At 48.3% G+C, this 21,703-nt stretch overlaps 1 protein-coding gene across 3 annotated transcripts in view; it reads left to right on the forward strand.

Annotated features, from left to right (window-relative positions):
* LOC132391006 (folate receptor alpha-like) overlaps positions 1-11,309 on the forward strand; it is a 48,571-nt gene extending 37,262 nt beyond the window's left edge. For all 3 annotated transcript variants that reach the window (XM_059963609.1, XM_059963608.1, XM_059963610.1), the window contains exons 4-5: positions 4,571-4,706; positions 6,080-11,309. In XM_059963609.1, coding sequence (XP_059819592.1) covers positions 4,571-4,706; positions 6,080-6,369 — 426 coding nt within the window. In that variant the 3' untranslated portion in view covers positions 6,370-11,309. The remainder of the gene's footprint in view (positions 1-4,570; positions 4,707-6,079) is intronic.
* The last annotated feature ends 10,394 nt before the right edge of the window (positions 11,310-21,703 follow it).

Here is a 21,703-nt window from a genome sequence, read left to right on the forward strand (position 1 = left end):
TGTGGGGGAGTCTAGGATCAGAGGACACAGATAGAGTGGATGTGGAGAGGATGTTTCCTATAGTGGGGGAGTCTAGGACCGGAGGACACAGATAGAGTGGATGTGGAGAGGATGTTTCCTATAGTGGGGGAGTCTAGGACCAGAGGACACAGATAGAGTGGATGTGGAGAGGTTGTTTCCTATAGTGGGGGAGTCTAGGACCGGAGGACACAGATAGAGTGGATGTGGAGAGGATGTTTCCTATAGTGGGAGAGTCTAGGACCAGAGGACACAGATAGAGTGGATGTAGAGAGGTTGTTTCCTATAGTGGGGGAGTCTAGGACCGGAGGACACAGATAGAGTGGATGTGGAGAGGATGTTTCCTATAGTGGGAGAGTCTAGGACCAGAGGACACAGATAGAGTGGATGTGGAGAGGATGTTTCCTATAGTGGGGGAGTCTAGGACCAGAGGACACAGATAGAGTGGATGTAGAGAGGATGTTTCCTATAGTGGGGGAGTCTAGGACCAGAGGACACAGATAGAGTGGATGTAGAGAGGTTGTTTCCTATAGTGGGAGAGTCTAGGACCAGAGGACACAGATAGAGTGGATGTGGAGAGGATGTTTCCTATAGTGGGGGAGTCTGGGACCAGAGGACACAGATAGAGTGGATGTAGAGAGGATGTTTCCTATAGTGGGGGAGTCTAGGACCAGAGGACACAGATAGAGTGGATGTAGAGAGGTTGTTTCCTATAGTGGGAGAGTCTAGGACCAGAGGACACAGATAGAGTGGATGTGGAGAGGATGTTTCCTATAGTGGGGGAGTCTGGGACCAGAGGACACAGATAGAGTGGATGTAGAGAGGATGTTTCCTATAGTGGGGGAGTCTAGGACCAGAGGACACAGATAGAGTGGATGTAGAGAGGTTGTTTCCTATAGTGGGAGAGTCTAGGACCAGAGGACACAGATAGAGTGGATGTGGAGAGGATGTTTCCTATAGTGGGGGAGTCTGGGACCAGAGGACACAGATAGAGTGGATGTAGAGAGGATGTTTCCTATAGTGGGGGAGTCTAGGACCAGAGGACACAGATAGAGTGGATGTAGAGAGGTTGTTTCCTATAGTGGGAGAGTCTAGGACCAGAGGACACAGATAGAGTGGATGTGGAGAGGATGTTTCCTATAGTGGGGGAGTCTAGGACCAGAGGACACAGATAGAGTGGATGTGGAGAGGATGTTTCCTATAGTGGGGGAGTCTAGGACCAGAGGACACAGATAGAGTGGATGTAGAGAGGTTGTTTCCTATAGTGGGAGAGTCTAGGACCAGAGGACACAGATAGAGTGGATGTGGAGAGGATGTTTCCTATAGTGGGGGAGTCCAGGACCAGAGGACACAGATAGAGTGGATGTGGAGAGGATGTTTCCTATAGTGGGGGAGTCCAGGACCAGAGGACACAGATAGAGTGGATGTGGAGAGGATGTTTCCTATAGTGGGGGAGTCTAGGACCAGAGGACACAGATAGAGTGGATGTGGAGAGGATGTTTCCTATAGTGGGGGAGTCTCGGACCAGAGGACACAGATAGAGTGGATGTGGAGAGGATGTTTCCTATAGTGGGGGAGTCTAGGACCAGAGGACACAGATAGAGTGGATGTGGAGAGGATGTTTCCTATAGTGGGGGAGTCTAGGACCAGAGGACACAGATAGAGTGGATGTAGAGAGGTTGTTTCCTATAGTGGGGGAGTCTAGGACCAGAGGACACAGATAGAGTGGATGTGGAGAGGATGTTTCCTATAGTGGGGGAGTCTAGGACCAGAGGTCACAGATAGAGTGGATGTGGAGAGGATGTTTCCTATAGTGGGGGAGTCTAGGACCAGAGGACACAGATAGAGTGGATGTGGAGAGGATGTTTCCTATAGTGGGGGAGTCTAGGACCAGAGGACACAGATAGAGTGGATGTAGAGAGGTTGTTTCCTATAGTGGGGGAGTCTAGGACCAGAGGACACAGATAGAGTGGATGTGGAGAGGTTGTTTCCTATAGTGGGGGAGTCTAGGACCAGAGGTCACAGATAGAGTGGATGTGGAGAGGATGTTTCCTATAGTGGGAGAGTCTAGGACCAGAGGACACAGATAGAGTGGATGTGTAGAGGATGTTTCCTATAGTGGGGGAGTCTAGGACCAGAGGACACAGATAGAGTGGATGTGGAGAGGATGTTTCCTATAGTGGGGGAGTCTAGGACCAGACACAGATAGAGTGGGTGTGGAGAGGATGTTTTCTATAGTGGGGGAGTCTAGGACCAGAGGACACAGATAGAGTGGATGTGGAGAGGATGTTTCCTATAGTGGGGGAGTCTAGGACCAGAGGACACAGATAGAGTGGATGTGGAGAGGATGTTTCCTATAGTGGGGGAGTCTAGGACCAGAGGACTCAGCCTCAGAACAGAGGAACATTTATTTAGAACAGAGATGAGGAGGAATTTCTTTGGCCAGAGGATGGTGAATCTGTGGAGTTCATCGCCAGAGATGGCTGTGGAGGCGAAGTTATTGGACATGTTTAAGGTGGAGGTTGATAGGTTCTTGATTAGTCAGAGTGTCAAAGGTTACAGGGAGAAGGCAGGAGATTGGGGTTGAGAGGGGTAATAAATCAGCCATTTTATGGCAGAGCATACATATTGGGATGAGTGGCCTAATTCTGTTCTTATGTCTTATGGATAAATTCCACACTGTCCCCACTCTGAGCATGTGTGATGGGACAGTGTGGAGGGAGCTTCACTCTGTGTCTGACCCCAAGAGTGTGTGATGGGTCAGTGTGGAGAGAACTTCACTCTGTGTCTGACCCCAGGAGTGTGTGATGGGACAGTGTGGACGGAGTTTCACTCTGTGTCTGACCCCGGGAGTGTGTGATGGGTCAGTGTGGAGAGAACTTCACTCTGTGTCTGACCCCAGGAGTGTGTGATGGGACAGTGTGGAGGGAGCTTCACTCTGCGTCTGACCCCGAGAGTGTGTGATGGGACAGTGTAGAGAGAGCTTCACTCTGTGTCTGACCTTGTGAGTATGTGATGGGACAGTGTAGAGGGAGCTTCACTCTGTGTCTGACTCCGGGGGGTGTGTGATGGGACAGTGTAGAGAGAGCTTCACTCTGTGTCTGACCCTGTGAGTGTGTGATGGGAGAGTGTGGAGGGAGCTTCACTCTGTGTCAGACCCTGGGAGTGTGTGATGGAACAGTGTGGAGGGAGCTTCACTCTGTGTCTGACCCTGGGAGTGTGTGATGGGACAGTGTGGAGGGAGTTTCACTCTGTGTCTGACCCTGGGAGTGTGTGATGGGACAGTGGAGAGGGAGCTTCACTCTGTGTCTGACCCTGGGAGTGTGTGATGGGACAGTGTGGAGGGAGTTTCACTCTGTGTCTGACCCTGGGAGTGTGTGATGGGACAGTGTGGAGGGAGTTTCACTCTGTGTCTGACCCTGGGCGTGTGTGATGGAACAGTGTAGAGAGAGCTTCACTCTGTGTCTGACCCTGGGCGTGTGTGATGGAACAGTGTAGAGAGAGCTTCACTCTGTGTCTGACCCTGGGAGTGTGTGATGGGACAGTGTGGAGGGAGCTTCACTCTGTGTCTGACCCCGGGAGTGTGTGATGGGACAGTGCAGAGGGAGCTTCACTCTGTGTCTGACCCTGGGAGAGTGTGTTTGGACAGTGTGGAGGGAGCTTCACTCTGTGTCTGACCCTGGGAGTGTGTGATGGGACAGTGTGGAGGGAGCTTCACTCTGTGTCTGACCCCGGGAGTGTGTGATGAGACAGTGCAGATGGAGTTTCACTCTGTGTCTGACCCTGGGAGTGTGTGATGGGACGGTGTAGATGGAGTTTCACTCTGTGTCTGACCCTCTGCCATGCTGCTTTATAGTGGGATGGTGCAGAAGGAACATTGCCCTCTCTATCCTGTCCGTGTCCTGAGAATGTGTGGTGGGGCAGGGTGGAAGAAGTGTTTCTGTTGATATTGGTGCAAAAAGAGAGGTACTGTTCATGAGGTGGACTGGTGCAGGAAAAGAAGCTGTTCCTGAATCATTGAGTGTGTGTCTTCAGGCTCCTGTACTTCCTTCGTGTTGGTAGCAATGGGAAGAGGGCACGTCCTGGGTGATGGGGGTCCTGAGTGATGGATTTAGAGGCATCATCATTTGAAGTTGTCCTCGATGCGGAGGACGTTTGTGCCCATGGTGGATATGGCTGAGGTTGTAACTTTCTGCAGCTTTTCCCGATCCTGTGCAGTGACCACTCCACACCAGCCAATGATGCAACCAGATCGAATGGTCTCCACAGTACCTCTGTAGGAATTTGGAAGTGTCGTTGGAGACGTACCAAGTCTCCTCAAACTCGTAATGAGATACAGCCACCATTGTGCTTCTTTGTAATTGCATCGTTACGTTGTCCCAGAGCAGATCCTCAGCCACATTGGCATCCAGGAACTTGAAATTACTTTTCGTGATGTATGTGTGGAGATTTGTAAGAGGTCCATCAGCCGTCAGGCCATTCTCTCTCTCTCTCTCTCTCGAAGCGCAGTGCTTGTGAGGAATAGCATGTCACTTCTCTGTGTCTGTGACAGGTCGATCAGTCTTGGAGAAAGGAGCGAATCCTGGATGTTCCGATCTGTAAGACTGACTGTGAGGAGTGGTGGCAGGACTGTCAAGAGGACTACACCTGCAAATCCAACTGGCACAAGGGATGGGACTGGTCCTCTGGTGAGTATCCCGGACTGGATTCCAGTGAGTAACTTTGCTTCAAACACAGTAGCAGCGCTCTGGTGAGTCATCAGGAACTGATTCTCTGCTGAGTGTTTTGATTCAAATATAGCACCCCAGACCGGGAGCCCTGGTGGCTCCGGCTAGATAGTGGGGGACTGGATAATGGATGCAGCTTTCCTGCAACTGTACTCCTTGTGAATATGCTCGATGCTGGGAGGGCTTTGCCTGAGACCGGGCCATATCCACTCCTTACTGTGGCCTTTTCCATCACTGGCCATTGATGTTTCCAGAACAGGTTGTGATGCAAACTAGAGAGGATCTGCAGATGTTGGAAATCTGAGCAACACACAAAATGCTGGAGGACCTCAGCGGCCAGGCAGCATCTATGGAAAGAGTACAGTTGGCCCTTCAGCCCAAAACATGACTGTACTTTTTTCCATAGATGCTGCCTGGCCTGCTGAGTTCTTCCAGCATTTTGTGTGTGATGCAGTCAGTCAGGATCCTTCCCACTGTACATCTGTAGAAGTTTGACAAAGTTTTGGTGACGTGCCAAACCTGCAGAAACTTTCTAATAGAGTCGAGGTGGCCAAGCTTCCCATCGGAGTCCGTCCCATTTGCTGTGTTGGACCCAAATCCCCGTAGACCTTCTGTTACACGAACCTGCCCAAGTATCTTTTAAACATTGGAGTTGTATCAACCTTAACCACTTCCATGTTCTCGTGAACCTCCTCTGGACCTCTCCACATCCTTCGTGAGATATGGAGCCCAAACCTGCTGGAACAACTTACCCCTCAGGCCCCTTTCATTCTTTCTGCTCTCAATGTAAACCTTTGCCCTCAACTTTGGACTCACCTAACCTTTGACAGAGACTACCTATCCTACCATAATTTAAAAAACCTTGATGGGTCACCCCTCAGTCTCCTTCACTCCAGGGAAAACAGTCCCAGCCTGTCCAGCCTTTCCCAGTAACTCAAGCCATCCAGGCTTGGCAAATCCCAGTGAATCTTTTCTGCAACCTCTCCGGATTACTTCTCGTGTGGCTTACTGTACAGGGGAGTGTATGGTGATGCACTTTGGCAAAAGAAAAAGGCCTGGTCTGTTTTATAAATGGGGAGAAAATTCAGAAATTAAAGATTCAGAGGAACTTGGGAGTCCTCGTGCGTGATTCCCTGTTGGGCCTCCTGGTTTTATATTGTATGGCCAGTAGGGGTAACAAAGTCTCCGTATGCCCCACCAGGCGCTTGTACATTCAGTTTGGTAATTGGTTCTCCAGCTTTGTGTGCTTGCACGCGTGTGGTGTGCGTATACGTGTGCGTGAGATTTTGTCTCTCAGTCTCCTCTTTCATCTTCTTTGTTAACTCTCTCGTCAGGCACCAACCAGTGTCCGAAAAACTCCAAGTGTCAGAAGTTTTCAGCAGTGTTCCCGACTCCCCGGGACCTCTGTGAGAAGGTGTGGAGCCACTCCTACAAGTACACCCCTCACGATCGGGGGAGCGGGAAGTGTATCGTCCTGTGGCTCAACGCGCGTACAAAGCGAAACCCCAACAAGGAGGTGGCGCGGTACTACGCTATTCAGAAGGGGCTGATATCAGCTTCGAGATCTGTCTCCTCCTGTCATCTCATCTTGCTGCCACTCCTCCTTGCTGGAGCCTTGTCCTAGCTCCCAGAACGAGCCGCAGGGAGGGACTGTGGACGGACTCTCCTCCTGGGGGCTTACTTTTGCACACCTGAGCTCCAGTGCACACGTGATTTAACCAGCCTCGGTCTCCAGTCAGCTGCTTCAGACGGACAGCGTCCGAGCAGACGGCTGTGGACTCGGCAAACGTCTCCAGAAAGTCCCGAGGAACTTCATGGTGGCTGGAGGGTCTTCACAGTGTGATCACCAATCAAATGTAGAAAACACAACGGCCAATCGGTGCACAGTGAGATCCCACAGACAGACACTATTGACCGTACAGTGTTGGTGGGGGTGAGTTTTCTGGGTGTTAGAGAGTATCCCACTCTTTGTTTTTCCACGTGGTGACTGTGAGATTGATTCCAGAGGAACGATGTTCCTCGGTTTCATAGATCAGTACAGTCCCTTCAGCCCACAATGTTGTGCCAACCCTTCAACCTACTCCAAATCACACCAACCATTCCCTACTATATAACTCTCCATCTTGCTCACATCCATGTGTCTGAGAGTCTCTTCAGTGCCCCTAATGTATCTGCCTGTACCACCGCCCCTGGCAGGGAGTTCTCTGCACCCTCCCAACGATCCGGGTTCTATTCTCTTCTCTGTCTGTAAGGAATTTGTATGGTCTCCCTGTGATTCCGTCACTTTTCTCCAGGTGCTCCAGTTTCCTTCCATATTCCAAAGTCGTACGAGTTAGCAGGTTAACTGATCACATAGGTGTGATTAGGACCATAAGACACGAGCAGAATTAGGCCATTCAGCCCATCGATTCCGCTCCACCATTCCAACATGGCTGATGGCTGATCCCAGATCCCACTCAGCCCCATACATCTGTCTTCTTGCCATATCCCTAGATGCCCCGACTGATAAGGAAATAATCAACTTCCACCTTAAATATACGCGTGTACTTGGCCTCCGGCCGGCTGGTGGCATAGTGACATCAGTGCCGGACTTTGGAGTGAAGGCTCCCGAGTTTGAATCCAGCCAGCTCCCTTGCACCCTTTCCATCTGTGCTGGGTTGAGCGTCGAGCTAGCAACTCGGCTTCGTAAAAATAAGAAAGCCTGCGAGAAAAACGCTGTCACGACGGCGTCCTGATGACTCCACTCGGAGTTAAGGGCTTTCTTCTTCTTGGCCCTCAATCACAGTCTGTGGCAGAGCATTTCACAGATTCCCTAAAGAAAAATTCCTCCTTACCTCTGTTCTGAAGGGTTGCCCCTCTAGGTCTGGCTACCCCCACCCTATCCAGTCCTTTCAACATTCAGTGTGTTTCAGTGAGTTGGGTGGCACAGGCTCGTTGGAACAACGTTGTAGGTCAAAGGGCCTGTATGTCTAAATAAAAACCATCGAGCACAGAACAAAGACCGTTACAGCACAGCACAGGCTCTTTGGCCCTCAATGTCGTTCCGGCCTTTCAATCTACCCCTTCCTTCCCACATAACTCTCCATCTCCCTTTCATTCATGTGCCTATCTGTTGAATGGCCCTAATGATTCTGCCTCAACCACCATCCCGGCTGTACGTTCTGCACACTCACCACCCTCTGTGTAAAATCTAACAATCTCTGACACCCCCCCATATACATTTCTAAATCACCTTCAAACCCTTACAAACATTCAAGCCCTTTGTATTAGCCATTTCCACCCTAGAGAAATGCCTCTGCTGTCCACTCAATCTATGCCTCATCATCGTGTTTCTCTTGGTCGAGTCACTCTCATCCTCCTTTGCTCCAAAGACAAGAGTCTGAGCTTGCTCAACCTATTCTCCACAGACACGCTTTCTAATCCAGACAGCATTTTCCTGTACCCTCTCTAAAGATTTCGATCTCCTTCTCCTCCTGCTCCAGCTGTGCCACCCTCCCTCAGCACTACCCCTCCAGTGTTCTCCTCTATGCCTCAGACACTCAGCACAGGTTGGGTAGCGACCTTGTGGAGTGTCTGCGTTCTCTCTGCACAAACAACCTTCAGCTCTATTCCCCCACTGAGCTGCGTCTGCCTCCCCCATCGTACCAACCAAGCCCAACACGGGCGCGAGGATCACCTTTGGCCTGGATGCCCGACGGCCCTTGAGACTCAATAAGTGAAGTCAGTGGTCTCAGACACCTGCATCAGCAGTGGCAATGTCCGGTTGAGGAGCAGGTGACGCTGGTGTGTTGTGCCATCACTCTGGAAGGGGGTGGAGATGCAATCTGTGTTTAGTGACCTTTCATTGAGGCTGGGGTATTGTCTGCCTGGGTTTAGGCCCTGTATTTCCCCATAGTTGCTACTTGATCTGCTGAGTGCTTCTGGATTTTGTTTAAGATTTCTTAGCTTCTGCAGGTTCCTCGCCCGTTCCTAGTTCTGGTAAAACTCCATAAGACATAGAAGTAGATTTGAATCTGGTTCCACCATTCCATCATGTCTGATCTATTATTCCTCTCAACCCCATTCTCCTGCCTTCTCCCTGTGTCCTTTGATGCCCTGACTAATCAAGAACCTATCAACCTCCACTTTAAATATACTCAATGACTTGGTCATCTGTGGCAATAAATTCCATTTGTACTTCCATAAAGTACAAATCTTATTAAAAGGTATCGTTTAAAAAGTGTTCTCCAACAACAGTTCAGGATTGGCAGGGAAGGGGGCAGAAGCCAGAATAAGATGGGAGTGGGGAAGTACGAACTGCCAGGTGAGAGGGAAGCTGGATGGGTGGGGGAAGGGGATGAATTAAGAAGCCGGGAGGTGATAGGTGGAATAGGTAAAGAGCTGAAGAAGAATGAATCTGATAGGAGAGGAGAGTGGACCATGGGAGAGAGGGAAGGAGGGGGGGAAGCAGAGGGAGATGATGGGCAGGTGAAGAGAAGGGATGTGAGGAGAATCAGAAAGTGGAATAGAAAAAGATAGAATGGGGAGCAATGAATACATTATCTGAAGTTAGAGATGGTATGGCCAGGATGGTGGTAGCGACAGATACATTAGGGGCATGTAAGCGACTCTTGGATAGGCATGTGGATGATAGAATAATGGAGGCGATGTGGGAGGGAAAGGTTAGATTGATCTTGCGGTAGGTTAAAATGTTGGCACAACATTGTAGGCCGAAGGGCCTCCACTATTCTTTGTTCTAATTCTCCAACCACAGAAACTAGCTCCTTGCTTCACAGATGATGCCTAAGCCAGCGAGATTTTTTTAGTTATACAGTGAGGAGTAGGCCCCAAATCACAAACAAGAGAAAATCTGCAAGGTGCTGTAAATCCCAGCAACACCCATAAGTGCTGGGGGAGCTCAGCAGGCCAAGTGGCATCTATGGAAAAGAGTACAGTTGATGTTTTGGGCCGAGACCCTTCAAGCTACGCTGACCCCACAACCCCCGACTAACCTAACCACTGGACAGCCTATGATGACCAATTACCCTACCGGACATGTCTTTGGACTATGGGAGGACACCAGAGCACCCAGAGGAAACCCACACATTCACAGGGAGGACTTAGAGAGGCTTCTCACAGAACGGAGCTGGAATTGAGCTCCAAACTGTGCCCCCTCTGAACTGAACTCCAAACTCAGCGATGCACTGAGCTGTAATCGTGTCGCGCCAACTGCTCGCTTCCGTGGCACATTCTGTTTCTATTTGCGTGAAATATTTGGTTGACATTTTGCTCTTAGTGGGATCTTGCTGTGTACAGATTGTTTGAGGTATTCCCTGTATTTCTGCCACAACTACGTTTCGCAGTCCTCCGTTTGCTGTGTGGTGCTTTGGGAATTCTGAGCCGGGGAAAGTGTCCGTGGAAAACAGGCAGTTTGTGTGATAATCGCTGTTTACATTGGTGTTTTTTTGATCTCTTGCGTCAAGACTGTAACTGCCAGATCTTGTTTGGGACTGTGGTGTTACAGGTGTGCTGGTTATTCACGGTAAATGCAGACCCATAATTCAGATCCAGGGACGGATGGGAACCGGTGGGTTTGGGAGGGTCTGTCGGAGTAGCCCGGGTGAGTTACCGTGGTGCGTTTTGTTGACGGTGCACATTGTGCGCCGGTGGCGGATGGGATGCCAATCGAGCGGGCTGCTTTGTCCTGGACAGTGTCGGACTACTCGAGAGTTGCTGGAGTCACCTCCCCAGACCAGCGGAGAATCCATCACACTCCTGACCTGAGCCTTGTGGGCTCGGGGGTGGGGGTGGGGGGCTCGGCTAGCGGTTAGCGTAAGGCCTTACAACGCGAGCAACCCGGGTTCAATTCCTGCCGCTGGCTGTGAGGAGCTTGTACATTCTCCCCGTGACCCTGTGGGTTTCCTCCCGCGTTCCAAAAACGTACGGCGTAGGGTCTGTAAGTTGCCGACTGCCCCCAGCACGTCCTTGACTGTGTTGGTCATTGATGGAAGCCTCATATCAAATCAAATTCAAATTTAGTTACCATTCAACCGTACATGAATACGGCCGCACGAAACAGCGTGGGGCCAGGGTGCAAAACATAAGACAACACATTCAAAATAGCGAGCAAAAAACAAACAAATGTAGTCCCCGACCCTGAGCAACATGTCCTGCAAATTGATTGCACAGATTACCCGCGGTGTGCAGCCGCGGTACCCAGCCTGTCATTCTGCTGATTGAACACTAGTGGGCAGCATGCTGTGCCACTGTATGAATTTCACTGTACAGGTGACCAATTAACTGAGCTTTAATCTTTAGATAGTGGATGGGCTTTGGGAAGCTGCTTATTCCGACATCCGTTTCTTTAAAATGCTGCATAATATGAATAATATTTGATGGAAGTATTTTAATATTTTCAGACCATTTAATACAACCTCTAACATATTAACACTCCCACCCATTGCCAGTAAGTGCCAAAATTCTTTTTTGTGATGAACAATGTCTTTACATTTTGCTTTCTAACTGTCGCTTTTGCTCTCAAACGCGACTGAAATGATTAAGAAATAAATGGTTTCTTGAACAGCAGCGTCTGCCTGGTGCAAGACAGTTTACCGATGTTAATGAACGAAAGGTTCAAAGTAGATTGGTTATTAATGTACTGTTCAGAAATGCCACCATATACAACTCTGAGATTCATTTTCATGTGGGCATACTCAGCAAATACAAGCAACACAATAGAATCAATGAAAAAACACACAACAGGACAGACAACCAATGTGCAAATACTCAAAAATCCCACAAAATAATAAATTAACAAGTATCATGGACGTGAGTCATTGAAAGTCCATTGATTATGGGAACAGTTTAATGACAGGGTGACTGAAGCTGTCTCCTCTGGTTCAAAAGACTGATGGCTGTGGGGTCCCGGCCCTGTTGGGGTTGGTCCTGAGGCTGCGGCCCAGTGTTTGTGGTGCGAAGAGGCTGCCACTGTGTCTATGCTTGCTCTTGCTCTTCTGCTTTCTTCCCTCCATTCACTCGGGCATGGACAGGAGGGGGTTGGAAGCTCCCCCCACCTCCCCACCCCAGGGCCAAGATGTCTGAAAACTGAGGGGACAGGTTCAGAGAATCACCTACCTGGAAATAGGCCCTCTCGCCCATCGTGCCTGGGCTACTCATCGTACTACCCACACTAACGCCACGGACCAGGACGCAGTCTGCAGGCTTCTATACTTCGGTGGCTGATGTGTGTGCCCAGAAAAGTATGGTTATACAGACACACATACCGAGATTCAGCAAAAAGCTCGTCTTTCTCATTACGCGGTGCACTGAGGTGGAAGATTTAGGGTGGATTAATGCCAATTCCAGTACACACGTGTAAAAGAGAATGAAATAATTGTTACTCCAGATCTGATACGGCACAAAAAAACCCCACAATGAGATAACGTATCAGAATCTGGTCTAATGTCACCAGCAAGTGTGAAATGTGCTAACTTAGCGGCACCAGTTCAGGAAAGGCGCTACATGAAAATATAGGGAAAAAAAGTAAATAGCAATTCAATTACAGTAAACACATATGTGTAACACAGTTAAATTAAAAATAGTGCAAAAACAAATGGGGTAGTGCCCAAGGGTTCAATGTCCATTTAGGAATCAGATGGCAGAGGGAAAGAAGCCAGTTGGAGGCCGGTGACTAGCGGGGTGCCTCAGGGATCTGTAATGGGTCCAATGTTGTTTGTCATATACATTAATGATCTGGATGATGCGGTGGTAAATTGGATTAGTAAGTATGCAGATGATACTAAGATAGGTGGCGTTGTGGATAATGAAGTAGGTTTTCAAAGCTTGCAGAGAGATTTAGGCCAGGTAGAAGAGTGGGCTGAAAGATGGCAGATGGAGTCTAATGCTGTTAAGTGTGAGGTGCTACATTTTGGTAGGAATAATCCAAATAGGACATACATGGTAAATGGTAGGGCATTGAGGAATGCAATAGAACAGAATGATCTAGGAATAATGGTGCATAGTTCCCCGAAGGTGGAATCTCATGTGGATAGGTTGTGAAGAAAGCTTTTAGTATGCTGGCCTTTATAAATCAAAGAATTGAGTATAGGAGTTGGGGTGTAATGTTAAAATTGTACAAGGCATTGGTAAGGCCAATTTTGAAGTATTGTGTACAGTTCTGGTCTCTGAATTGTAGGAAAGATGTGAACAAAATAGAGAGAGTACAGAAAAGATTTACTAGAATGTTACCTGGGTTTCAGCACCAAAGTTACAGAGAAAGGTTGAACAAGTTAGGTCTTTATTCTTTGGAGCGATGAAGGTTGAGGGGGGACTTGATAGAGGTATTTAAAATTACGAGGGGGATAGATAGAGTTGACGCGGATAGGCTTTTTCCATTGAGAGTTGGGGAGATTCAAACAAGAGGACATGAGTTGAGAGGGAGCAAAATTTTAGGGTTAAAAACGAGGGGGAACTTCTTTACTCAGAGTGGAAGCTGTGTGGAACGAGTTTCCAGTAGAAGTGGTAGAGGCAGGTTTGATATTGTCATTTAAAGTAAAATTGGATAGGTATATGGACAGGAAAGGAATGGAGGGTTATGGGCTGAGTGCAGGTCGGTGGGACTAGGTGAGAATAAGTGTACAGCACGGACTAGAAGGGCCAAGATGGCCTGTTTCCATGCTGTAATTGTTATATAAGTAGATCAGTTGGCAAAGAGAATCTTTGGCACAAGGTTCTTCCTAAAACAAAGTACTGAGTACCGGAGTTGAGATGTTGTGCAGAAGTTGTATAATACAATGATGAGACCAAATTCAGTGTACTGTGTGCAGTTCTACTCACTGAACTACAGGAAAGATATCAATAAGATTGAAAGAGTGCAGAGGAAATTTACAAGGATGTTGCTGTGACCCGAGGACTAGAGTTATAGGGAAAGGTTGAATATGTTACAACATTTTTTCTTTAGGACTTCTGCATGTGCTTGTCAGAATAAATGGTAAAGGTGACAAGTGTTGGGAACATTGGTTTTCAAGAGATATTGAGGCTCTGGTTAAGAAAACAAATGAGGTGCATATCAGGTACAGGCTGGTAGGAACAAATGAGGAGCTTATGGAGTATAAGAAATGCAAGGGAACACTTATGAAAGAAATCAGGAAGGCTAAAAGAAGGCATGAAGTTGCTCAAGCAGACAAGGCGAAGGAGAATCCTAAAGGATTCTCCTATCCTAATCCTAAGGGATTCTCCTATCCTAATCCTAAGGGATTGTGCGTGGAAGGTCATGTTTGACAAATCTTATTGAATTTTTTTGAAGAGGTTACAAGGAAAGTTGACGAGGGTAAAGCAGTGGATGTTGTCTATATGGACTTCAGTAAAGCCTTTGACAAGGTTCCACATGGAAGGTTAGTTAGGAAGGTTCAATCGTTAGGTATTAATATTGAAGTAGTAAAATGGATTCAATAGTGGCTGGATGGGAGATGCCAGAGAGTAGTGGTGGATAACTGTTTGTCAGGTTGGAGGCAGGTGACTAGTGGTGTGCCTCAGAGATCTGTACTGGGTCCAATGTTGTTTGTCATATACATTAATGATCTGGATGATGGGGTGGTAAATTGGATTAGTAAGTATGCAGATGATACTAAGATAGGTAGCATTGTGGATAATGAAGTAGGACTAGGAACATGAACAGCCGCGGACCTTGGACTTGGAGACTGGGATCCATGAATCGCCGCAGCCGGGAACATGGAACCTGGATCGTCGCGGACCCTGGACTAGGAGACTAGGACCTTGATTCACCGCAGCCAGAAACGTGGACACCATGGATTGCTGCAGCCAGAAACATGGACAACAAAACACAGGACAGGAACAGTGAGCCAGGACTCCTCCTTCAGATCAGGCACCGAGCCAGGACTCTTCTTCGAGGGGTCGACACGGACAAGGGGCATGAATGTCGAGCCAGAACTCTGCCTTTCACTCAGGCAGCGAGCCAGAACTCTTCTTCGAGGGGTAGACACGGACAATGGGCATGAATGTCGAGCCAGAACTCTGCCTTTCACTCAGGCAGCGAGCCAGAACTCTTCTTCAAGGGGTAGACACGGACAAGGGGCATAAACGTCGAGTCCGGACTCCACCTTCAACTCACCCCTGGCGGATTGACCTTGCCCGGACCCACTCCGGTGAAGGAGGTGAATTGCTGGTACTCCGATGTGGGCTGGATAACTCTGGCTTGTGGTAGCAACAGCAACTTGCGAAGGCTTCTTAACACTCTCACCCCAAACGGCTAAGGCCAGGGGCTTATAAGCTCCCAGTTTGGGTCGAGAGTAGATCACCTTAATTGTCAAGCTCAAGGGACACGTGAAACGGAATGAGAAGTGAACAAAGAGTCAATGGTCCGGATCGCAACCTAACTAAATTTAAAGGGGAACCGATTCGGACCATGACAGGTGCATAGTTCCCTGAAGGTGGAATCTCATGTGGATAGGGTGGTGAAGAAAGCTTTTGGTATGCTGGTCTTTATAAATCAGAGCATTTAGTACAGGAGTTGGGATGTAATGTTAAAATTGTACAAGGCATTGGTAAGGCCGAATTTGGAATATTGTGTACAGTTCTGGTCACCGAATTATAGGAAAGATATCAACAAAATAGAGAGAGTACAGAGAAGATTTACTAGAATGTTACCTGGGTTTCAGCACCTAAGTTACAGGGAAAGATTGAACAGGTTAGGTCTTTATTCTTTGGAGCGTAGAAGGTTGAGGGGGGACTTGATAGAGGTATTTAAAATTAAGAGGGGGATAGATAGAGTTGACATAGATAGGCTTTTTCCATTGAGAGTAGGGGGGGGGGATTCAAACAAGAGGACATGAGTTGAGAGTTAGGGGGCAAAAGTTTAGGGGTAACACGAGGGGGAACTTTTTTACTCAGAGTGGTAGCTGTGTGGAACGAGCTTCCAGTAGAAGTGGCAGAGGCAGGTTCGGTATTGTCATTTAAAGTACAATTGGATAGGAAAGGAATGGAGGGTTATGGGCTGAGGGCAGGTAAGTGGGACTAGGTGAGAGTAAACGTTCGGCACGGACTAGAAGGGCCGAGATGGCCTGTTTCTGTGCTGTAATTGTTATATGGTTATAAGCAGTTCCTGAATCACTGAGTGTGTGCCTTCAGGCTTCTGTATCTCCTACCTGATGGTTACAGTGAGAAAAGGGCGTGCCCTGGGTGCTGGGGGTCCTTAATAATGGACGTTGCCTTTCCGAGACACTGCTCCCTAAAGATGTCCTGCGTACTTTGTAGGCTAGTACCCAAGATGGAGCTGACTAGATTTACAACCTTCTGCAGCTTCTTCCGGTCCTGTGCAGTAGCCCCTCCATACCAGACTGTGATGCAGCCTGTCAGAATGCTCTCCACTGTACATGCATAGAAGTTTTTGAGTGTTTTATGTGACTCACCAAATCTCAAACTCGTAATGAAGTCCAGTTACTGCCTTGCCTTTATGACTGCATCGATACGTTGGGACTAGGTTAGATCCTCAGAAATGGTGACATTCAGAAACTTGAAATTGTTCACCTGATCCCTCTATGAGGATTGATTCGTGTTCCCTCAACTTACCCTTTCTGAAGAACACAATAAGTATAAATATATTGGACAACTTTTTGGGCAGAGACTTCTTGATCCTATTGAGTCTGAAACGTGGACTGTTTATTCCGCACCCTCCCTAAATGCTGCCCGACCCGCTGAGTTCCTCCAGCAGTTTGTGGGACTGTGAATAAGTGTAGTGAGAGTTTCAACCAACCACCCTTTGGGTAAAAATAAATCTTCCTCAGATCCTCTCTTCCGCCTCTCTCTGGCACCCAGGGAAAGTTGGCAAATTGGATCCAAGATTAGTAAATTGGTTGACAATCGTCACAGTGAAAAAGGCGTCTTGCAGACTGTTCGTACAGATAAAACCATTACATGGTGCATTGGTAGAATGAGGGGAAACTTTACAATGCAGAATAATACTCACAAGAGATCCTGCGGATGCTGGAAACCCGAACAAAATACTGGAGGAGCTTTCCTGGGATTCATCAGCTGCGTGTGGGTGTGTGGGTGTCTCCATATCTTACTGCCCTGTTGACCCCGACCAGTGGAGGTCCTCAGATTACTCAAGCGATTCTGCAGACACTGGAAATCCAGAGCAACACACACACACACAAATTGCTGGAGGAACTCAGCAGGTCAGGTGCATCAACGGAGGAGAATAAAGAGTTGGTATTTTGGGCAGTGACACTTCTTAAGTATCGATGCAGAAAAAAGTGTTACAAATACGGAGAAAGTGCAGACAATAAGGTGTAGTATTTTAAGACCACAAAGCACAGGAGCAGAATTAGTCCATTCAGCTCATCATGGCTGATCTCGGATCCTACTTAACCCCATACACCTGACTTCTCACTTTCCTTTGATGCCCTGACCAACCAGGAATCTATCAACAATTGCCTTAAATATACCCACAGACTTGGCCTCCACTGCAGTCTGCATCAGAGCATTCCACAGATTCACCACTCTCTGACTAAACAAAGTTCTTCCTTACCTCTGTTCTAAAAGATAGCTCCTCAATTTTGAGGCTGTGCCCTCTAGTTCTGGATACCCCCACCAGGAAAGATCCTCTCCACATCCACCCTATCTTGTCCTTTCAACATTCGGTAGATCTCAATGAGATCCCCCGGCATTCTTCTAAATTCCAGTGAGTACAGCCCCAAAGCTGCCAAATGCTCCTCATATGTTAACCCCTTCATTCTTGGAATAATCCTCGTGAACCTCCTCTGGACTCTCTCCAATGACAATGCATCCCTTCTGAGATACAGTGCCAAAACTGTTCACAATACCAAGTGCAGCCTGACTAGTGTCTTATAAAGACTCAGCATTATCTCTTTGCTTTTATATTCTATTCCCCTTGAAATAAATATTGTATTTGTCTTCTTTACCACAGACTCAACCTGTAAGTTAAACTTTTGGGAGCCTTGCACATGGACTCCTAAGTCCCTCTGGACCCCTGATGTTTGAATCTCCTCCCCATTTAGATAATAGTCTGCACTATTGTTCCTTTTATCAAACTGCATGATCATACATTTCCCTACACTGTACTCCATCTGCTACTTTTTTGCCCATTCTTCCGATTTGTCTAAGTCCTGCTGCAATCATATTGCTTCCTCAGCACTACCTACCCCTCCACCTATCTTCGTATCGTCTACAAACTTTGCCACAAAGCCAAGAATTCCATTATCTATATCACTGACAAAGTGAAAAGAAGCAGTCCCAGGACTGAAGAACATCAGTAGTCACCAGCAGCCAAACAGTAAAGGCCTGTTTTATTCTCACTGGCTGCCTCCTGCCCGTCAGCCATTCCTCTATCCATGCCAGTATCATATCGAAGTTGATTGTGAGATCAAGAGTCCTTACATGCAATTGGCCTTCGACCTTCCACTTGGCCCTCTGGACTTCAGCGGTATCGACCCTAGAACTTGACAATCGCAGGTTTGACCTTCGGTGTGGAGAGTTCCCCACTCATCCAACAGGCTCCACCATGATCTCCCTCTCAGCTTAATCAACCATTATTTCCACTCCTCCTCCAACTCTGAAGAACTAGAAGGCAAGACAGCAGCTTCTTCTGTCTTCATCCCTCCTCTTCCTGGACATCCCGCCCTGGTTTCCTGCCTACTCTGGACCTTTACATTGCCTACTACTGACGGGACATCAACCATCATCAGTTCAACACTGCTGCCTCCAATTCCAACCTCTCTCCTTCCGAACGCTAGGCTCTCCACTCTCTCCACACTAATCCTAATCTCATCATCAAACCTGCAGATAAGGGCAAGCTGCTGGACTGACCTCTATCTTGCTGAGGCCCAGAGACAACTCTCAGACACCTCTTACTTACCCCTCGATCACGACCCCACTAAGGAACACCAGGCCATTGTCTCCCACACCATCAGTGACCTCATTGACTCTGGGGATCTCCCATCCACTGCCACCAACCTTATAGTTCCCATACCCAGCACCTCCTGTTTCTACCTCCTACACAAGATCCACAAACCTGCCTGTCCAGTCAGACCCATTGTTTTAGCTTGTTCCTGCCCCACTGAACTCATATCGGTATACCTCGACTCTGTTTTATCCCCCTGGTTCAGTCCCTTCCCACGTACATCGGTGACACCTCACACATTCTGGATCTTCTCAATGATTTCAAGTTCCCCGGCCCCCATCATCTTATTTCACTATGGATGCCCAGTCCCTATACACCTCCATCTCCAACAGGAAGGCTCAAAGCTCTCCGTTCCTTTCTGGACATTAAACACAACAAGTTCCCCTCCACCACCACTTTCCTCCACCTAGCGGAACTGGTCTTCACTCTTAACTAATTTCTTCTTTGGCTCCTCCCACTTCCTTCAAACAGAAGGTGTAGCCATGTGCATTTGCACGGGTCCCAGCTATGCCTACCTGTTTGTCGGCTACGTCGAACAGTCTATGTTCCCAGCCTACACTGGTCACCGTCCTGCACTTTTCCTACGCTACACTGACGACTGCATTGGTGCTGCTTTCTGCACCCACGCTGAACTCGTCGACTCACCTACTTTGCCTCCAACTTCCACCATGCCCTCAAATTTACTGGTCCATTTCTGACACTTCCCTCCTCTTTCTCAATCTCTCTGCCTCTATCTCTGGAGACAGCTTATTTACTGATGTCTATTATAAACCCACAGACTCTCACAGCTACCTGCACTATAACTTACCACCCTGTCACTTGTAAAAACACCGTCCCCTTCTCTCAAGTCCTCCGTCTCTGCTGCATCTGCTCTCAGGATGAGGCTATTCACTCCAGAACAAAGGAGATCTCCTCCTCCTTCAAAGAAAGGGGCTTCCCTCTTCCCTTCCTCCAGCATCAACGCTGCCCTTGACTGTATCTCTTCCATTTCACACACGTCTGCTCTCACCCATCCTCCCGCCATGCTAGCAGGGATAGGGTGCCTCTTGCCCTCGCCTACCATCCCACTAGCCTCCGTGGGCAGCTCGCAATTCTCCATGACTTGCACCATCTCCAACTTGATCCCTCCCCCCAACTTTCTGCTTTCCACAGGGATCAAGAGTGACTCCCTTGTCCCTCTCCATCCCTCTCCACTGATCTCCATCCTGACACTTATCCTTGCAAGCGGAACAAGTGCTACACCTGCCCCTACACCTCCTCCCTCACCACCATTCAGGGCCCCAAACAGTCCTTCCAGGTGAGGCAACACTTCACCTTTGAGTCTTTTGGGGTCATGTACTGTGTTCTATGCTCCCAGTGTGGCCTCCTGTATATCAGTGAGACCCAGTGTAGATTGGGAGACTGCTTTGCTGAGCTCCTATGCTCGGTCTGCCAGAAGAAGTGGGATCTTTCAGTGGTCATCTATTTTAATTCCACTTCCCATTCCCATTCCAATATGTGCATCCATGGCCGCCTCCACTGTCATGGTGAGGCCACGCTCAGGTTGGAACAACACCTTATATTCCGTCTGGGTAGCCTCCAACCTGATGGCATGAACATCGATTTCTCAAACTTGCAGTTATGCCCCTCCTTCACCATTCCCCATTACTACATCTCTCTCTCACCTTATCTTCTTACCTACCCATCACCTCCCTCTGATGCTCCTTCACCTTTTCTTTCTTCCATGGCCTTCTGTCCTCTCTTAACAGACTCCCCCTTCTCCAGCCCTGTACCTCTTTCACAAATCATCTTCCTAGCTCCTTACTTCACCCCTCCCCTTCCTGGTTTTTCCTATCACCTTGTGTTTCTCTCTCCCTCCCCAACCTTTAAATCTACTCCTCACCTTTTTTCTCCAGTCCTGCCGAAGGGTCTCGGCCTGAAACGTTGACTGTACTCTTTTCCATACCTGCTGTCTGACCTGCTGAGTTCCTCCAGCATTTTGTGTGTGTTGCTAAGACAGCAGCCGTACTTCATTAGAAGTTTGAGGAGGTTCGGTATGTCACCAAAGACACTTGTACATTCCAACAGGAGCACCATGGAGAACATTCTGACTGGTTCATCACCATCTGGTCTGGAGGGGCCAGTGTAGAGGACTGGAAGAAGCTGCAGAGGGGTGTAAATTCTGACCGCTCCATCACCATACACTTTGACCTCTTGACCAACAGACCACAATCAGCAAGGAGAGGCAGCAATAACTCGACCCTGGTTTACCTTAAACATTGGTACTTGATAATGTTACATCCTCAGTCCCCTGCTCTACTACCTGAATACTCATGACCATGTGGCCACGTTCAGCTCTAATCCCATCCAGAAGTTTGCAGATGATACCACTGTAGAAGACCATACCTCAAAAAACAATGAGTTGGGGTACAGGAAGAAGATGGAGAGACAAGTTACATGTTGTCATGACAACAGCCTCTCCTTCAATGTCAGCGAACCTTAAGAGCTGGTCATTGACAAGCAAACACGAGGAGATCTGCAGATGCTGGAAATTCAAGCAACACACAAAATGCTGGTGGAACGCAGCAGGCCAGGCAGCATCTATAGGGAGAAGCACTGTTGATGTTTCGGGCCGAGACCCTTCGTCAGAGCTAACTGAAAGGAAAGATAGTAAGAGATTTGAAAGTAGGAGGGGGAGGGGGAAAGCGAAATGATAGGAGAAGACCGGAGGGGGTGGGATGAAGCTAAGAACTGGAAAGGTGATTGGCAAAAGGGATACAGAGCTGGAGAAGGGAAAGGATCATGGGACGGGAAGCCTAGGGAGAAAGAAAGAGGGAGGGGAGCACTAGAGGGAGATGGAGAACAGGCAGAAAGAGAGAGAGAAAAAAAGGGAGGAGAAAGCTAAATATATCAGGCCTGGTCATTGACTTCAGGAAGGGGGAGGGTCCTGTGGTCCTGTCTACATCAACTGTGTTGAGGTCAAGAGAGTTGAGAGCTTCAAATTCCGAGGTGTGAACCTCAAACTTCCGACCACGACGTTGATGCCATGGCCACGAACTTT

The sequence above is a fragment of the Hypanus sabinus genome, chromosome 3 (genome assembly GCF_030144855.1).
Source record: "Hypanus sabinus isolate sHypSab1 chromosome 3, sHypSab1.hap1, whole genome shotgun sequence".
NCBI classification, from domain to species: Eukaryota; Metazoa; Chordata; class Chondrichthyes; order Myliobatiformes; family Dasyatidae; genus Hypanus; species Hypanus sabinus.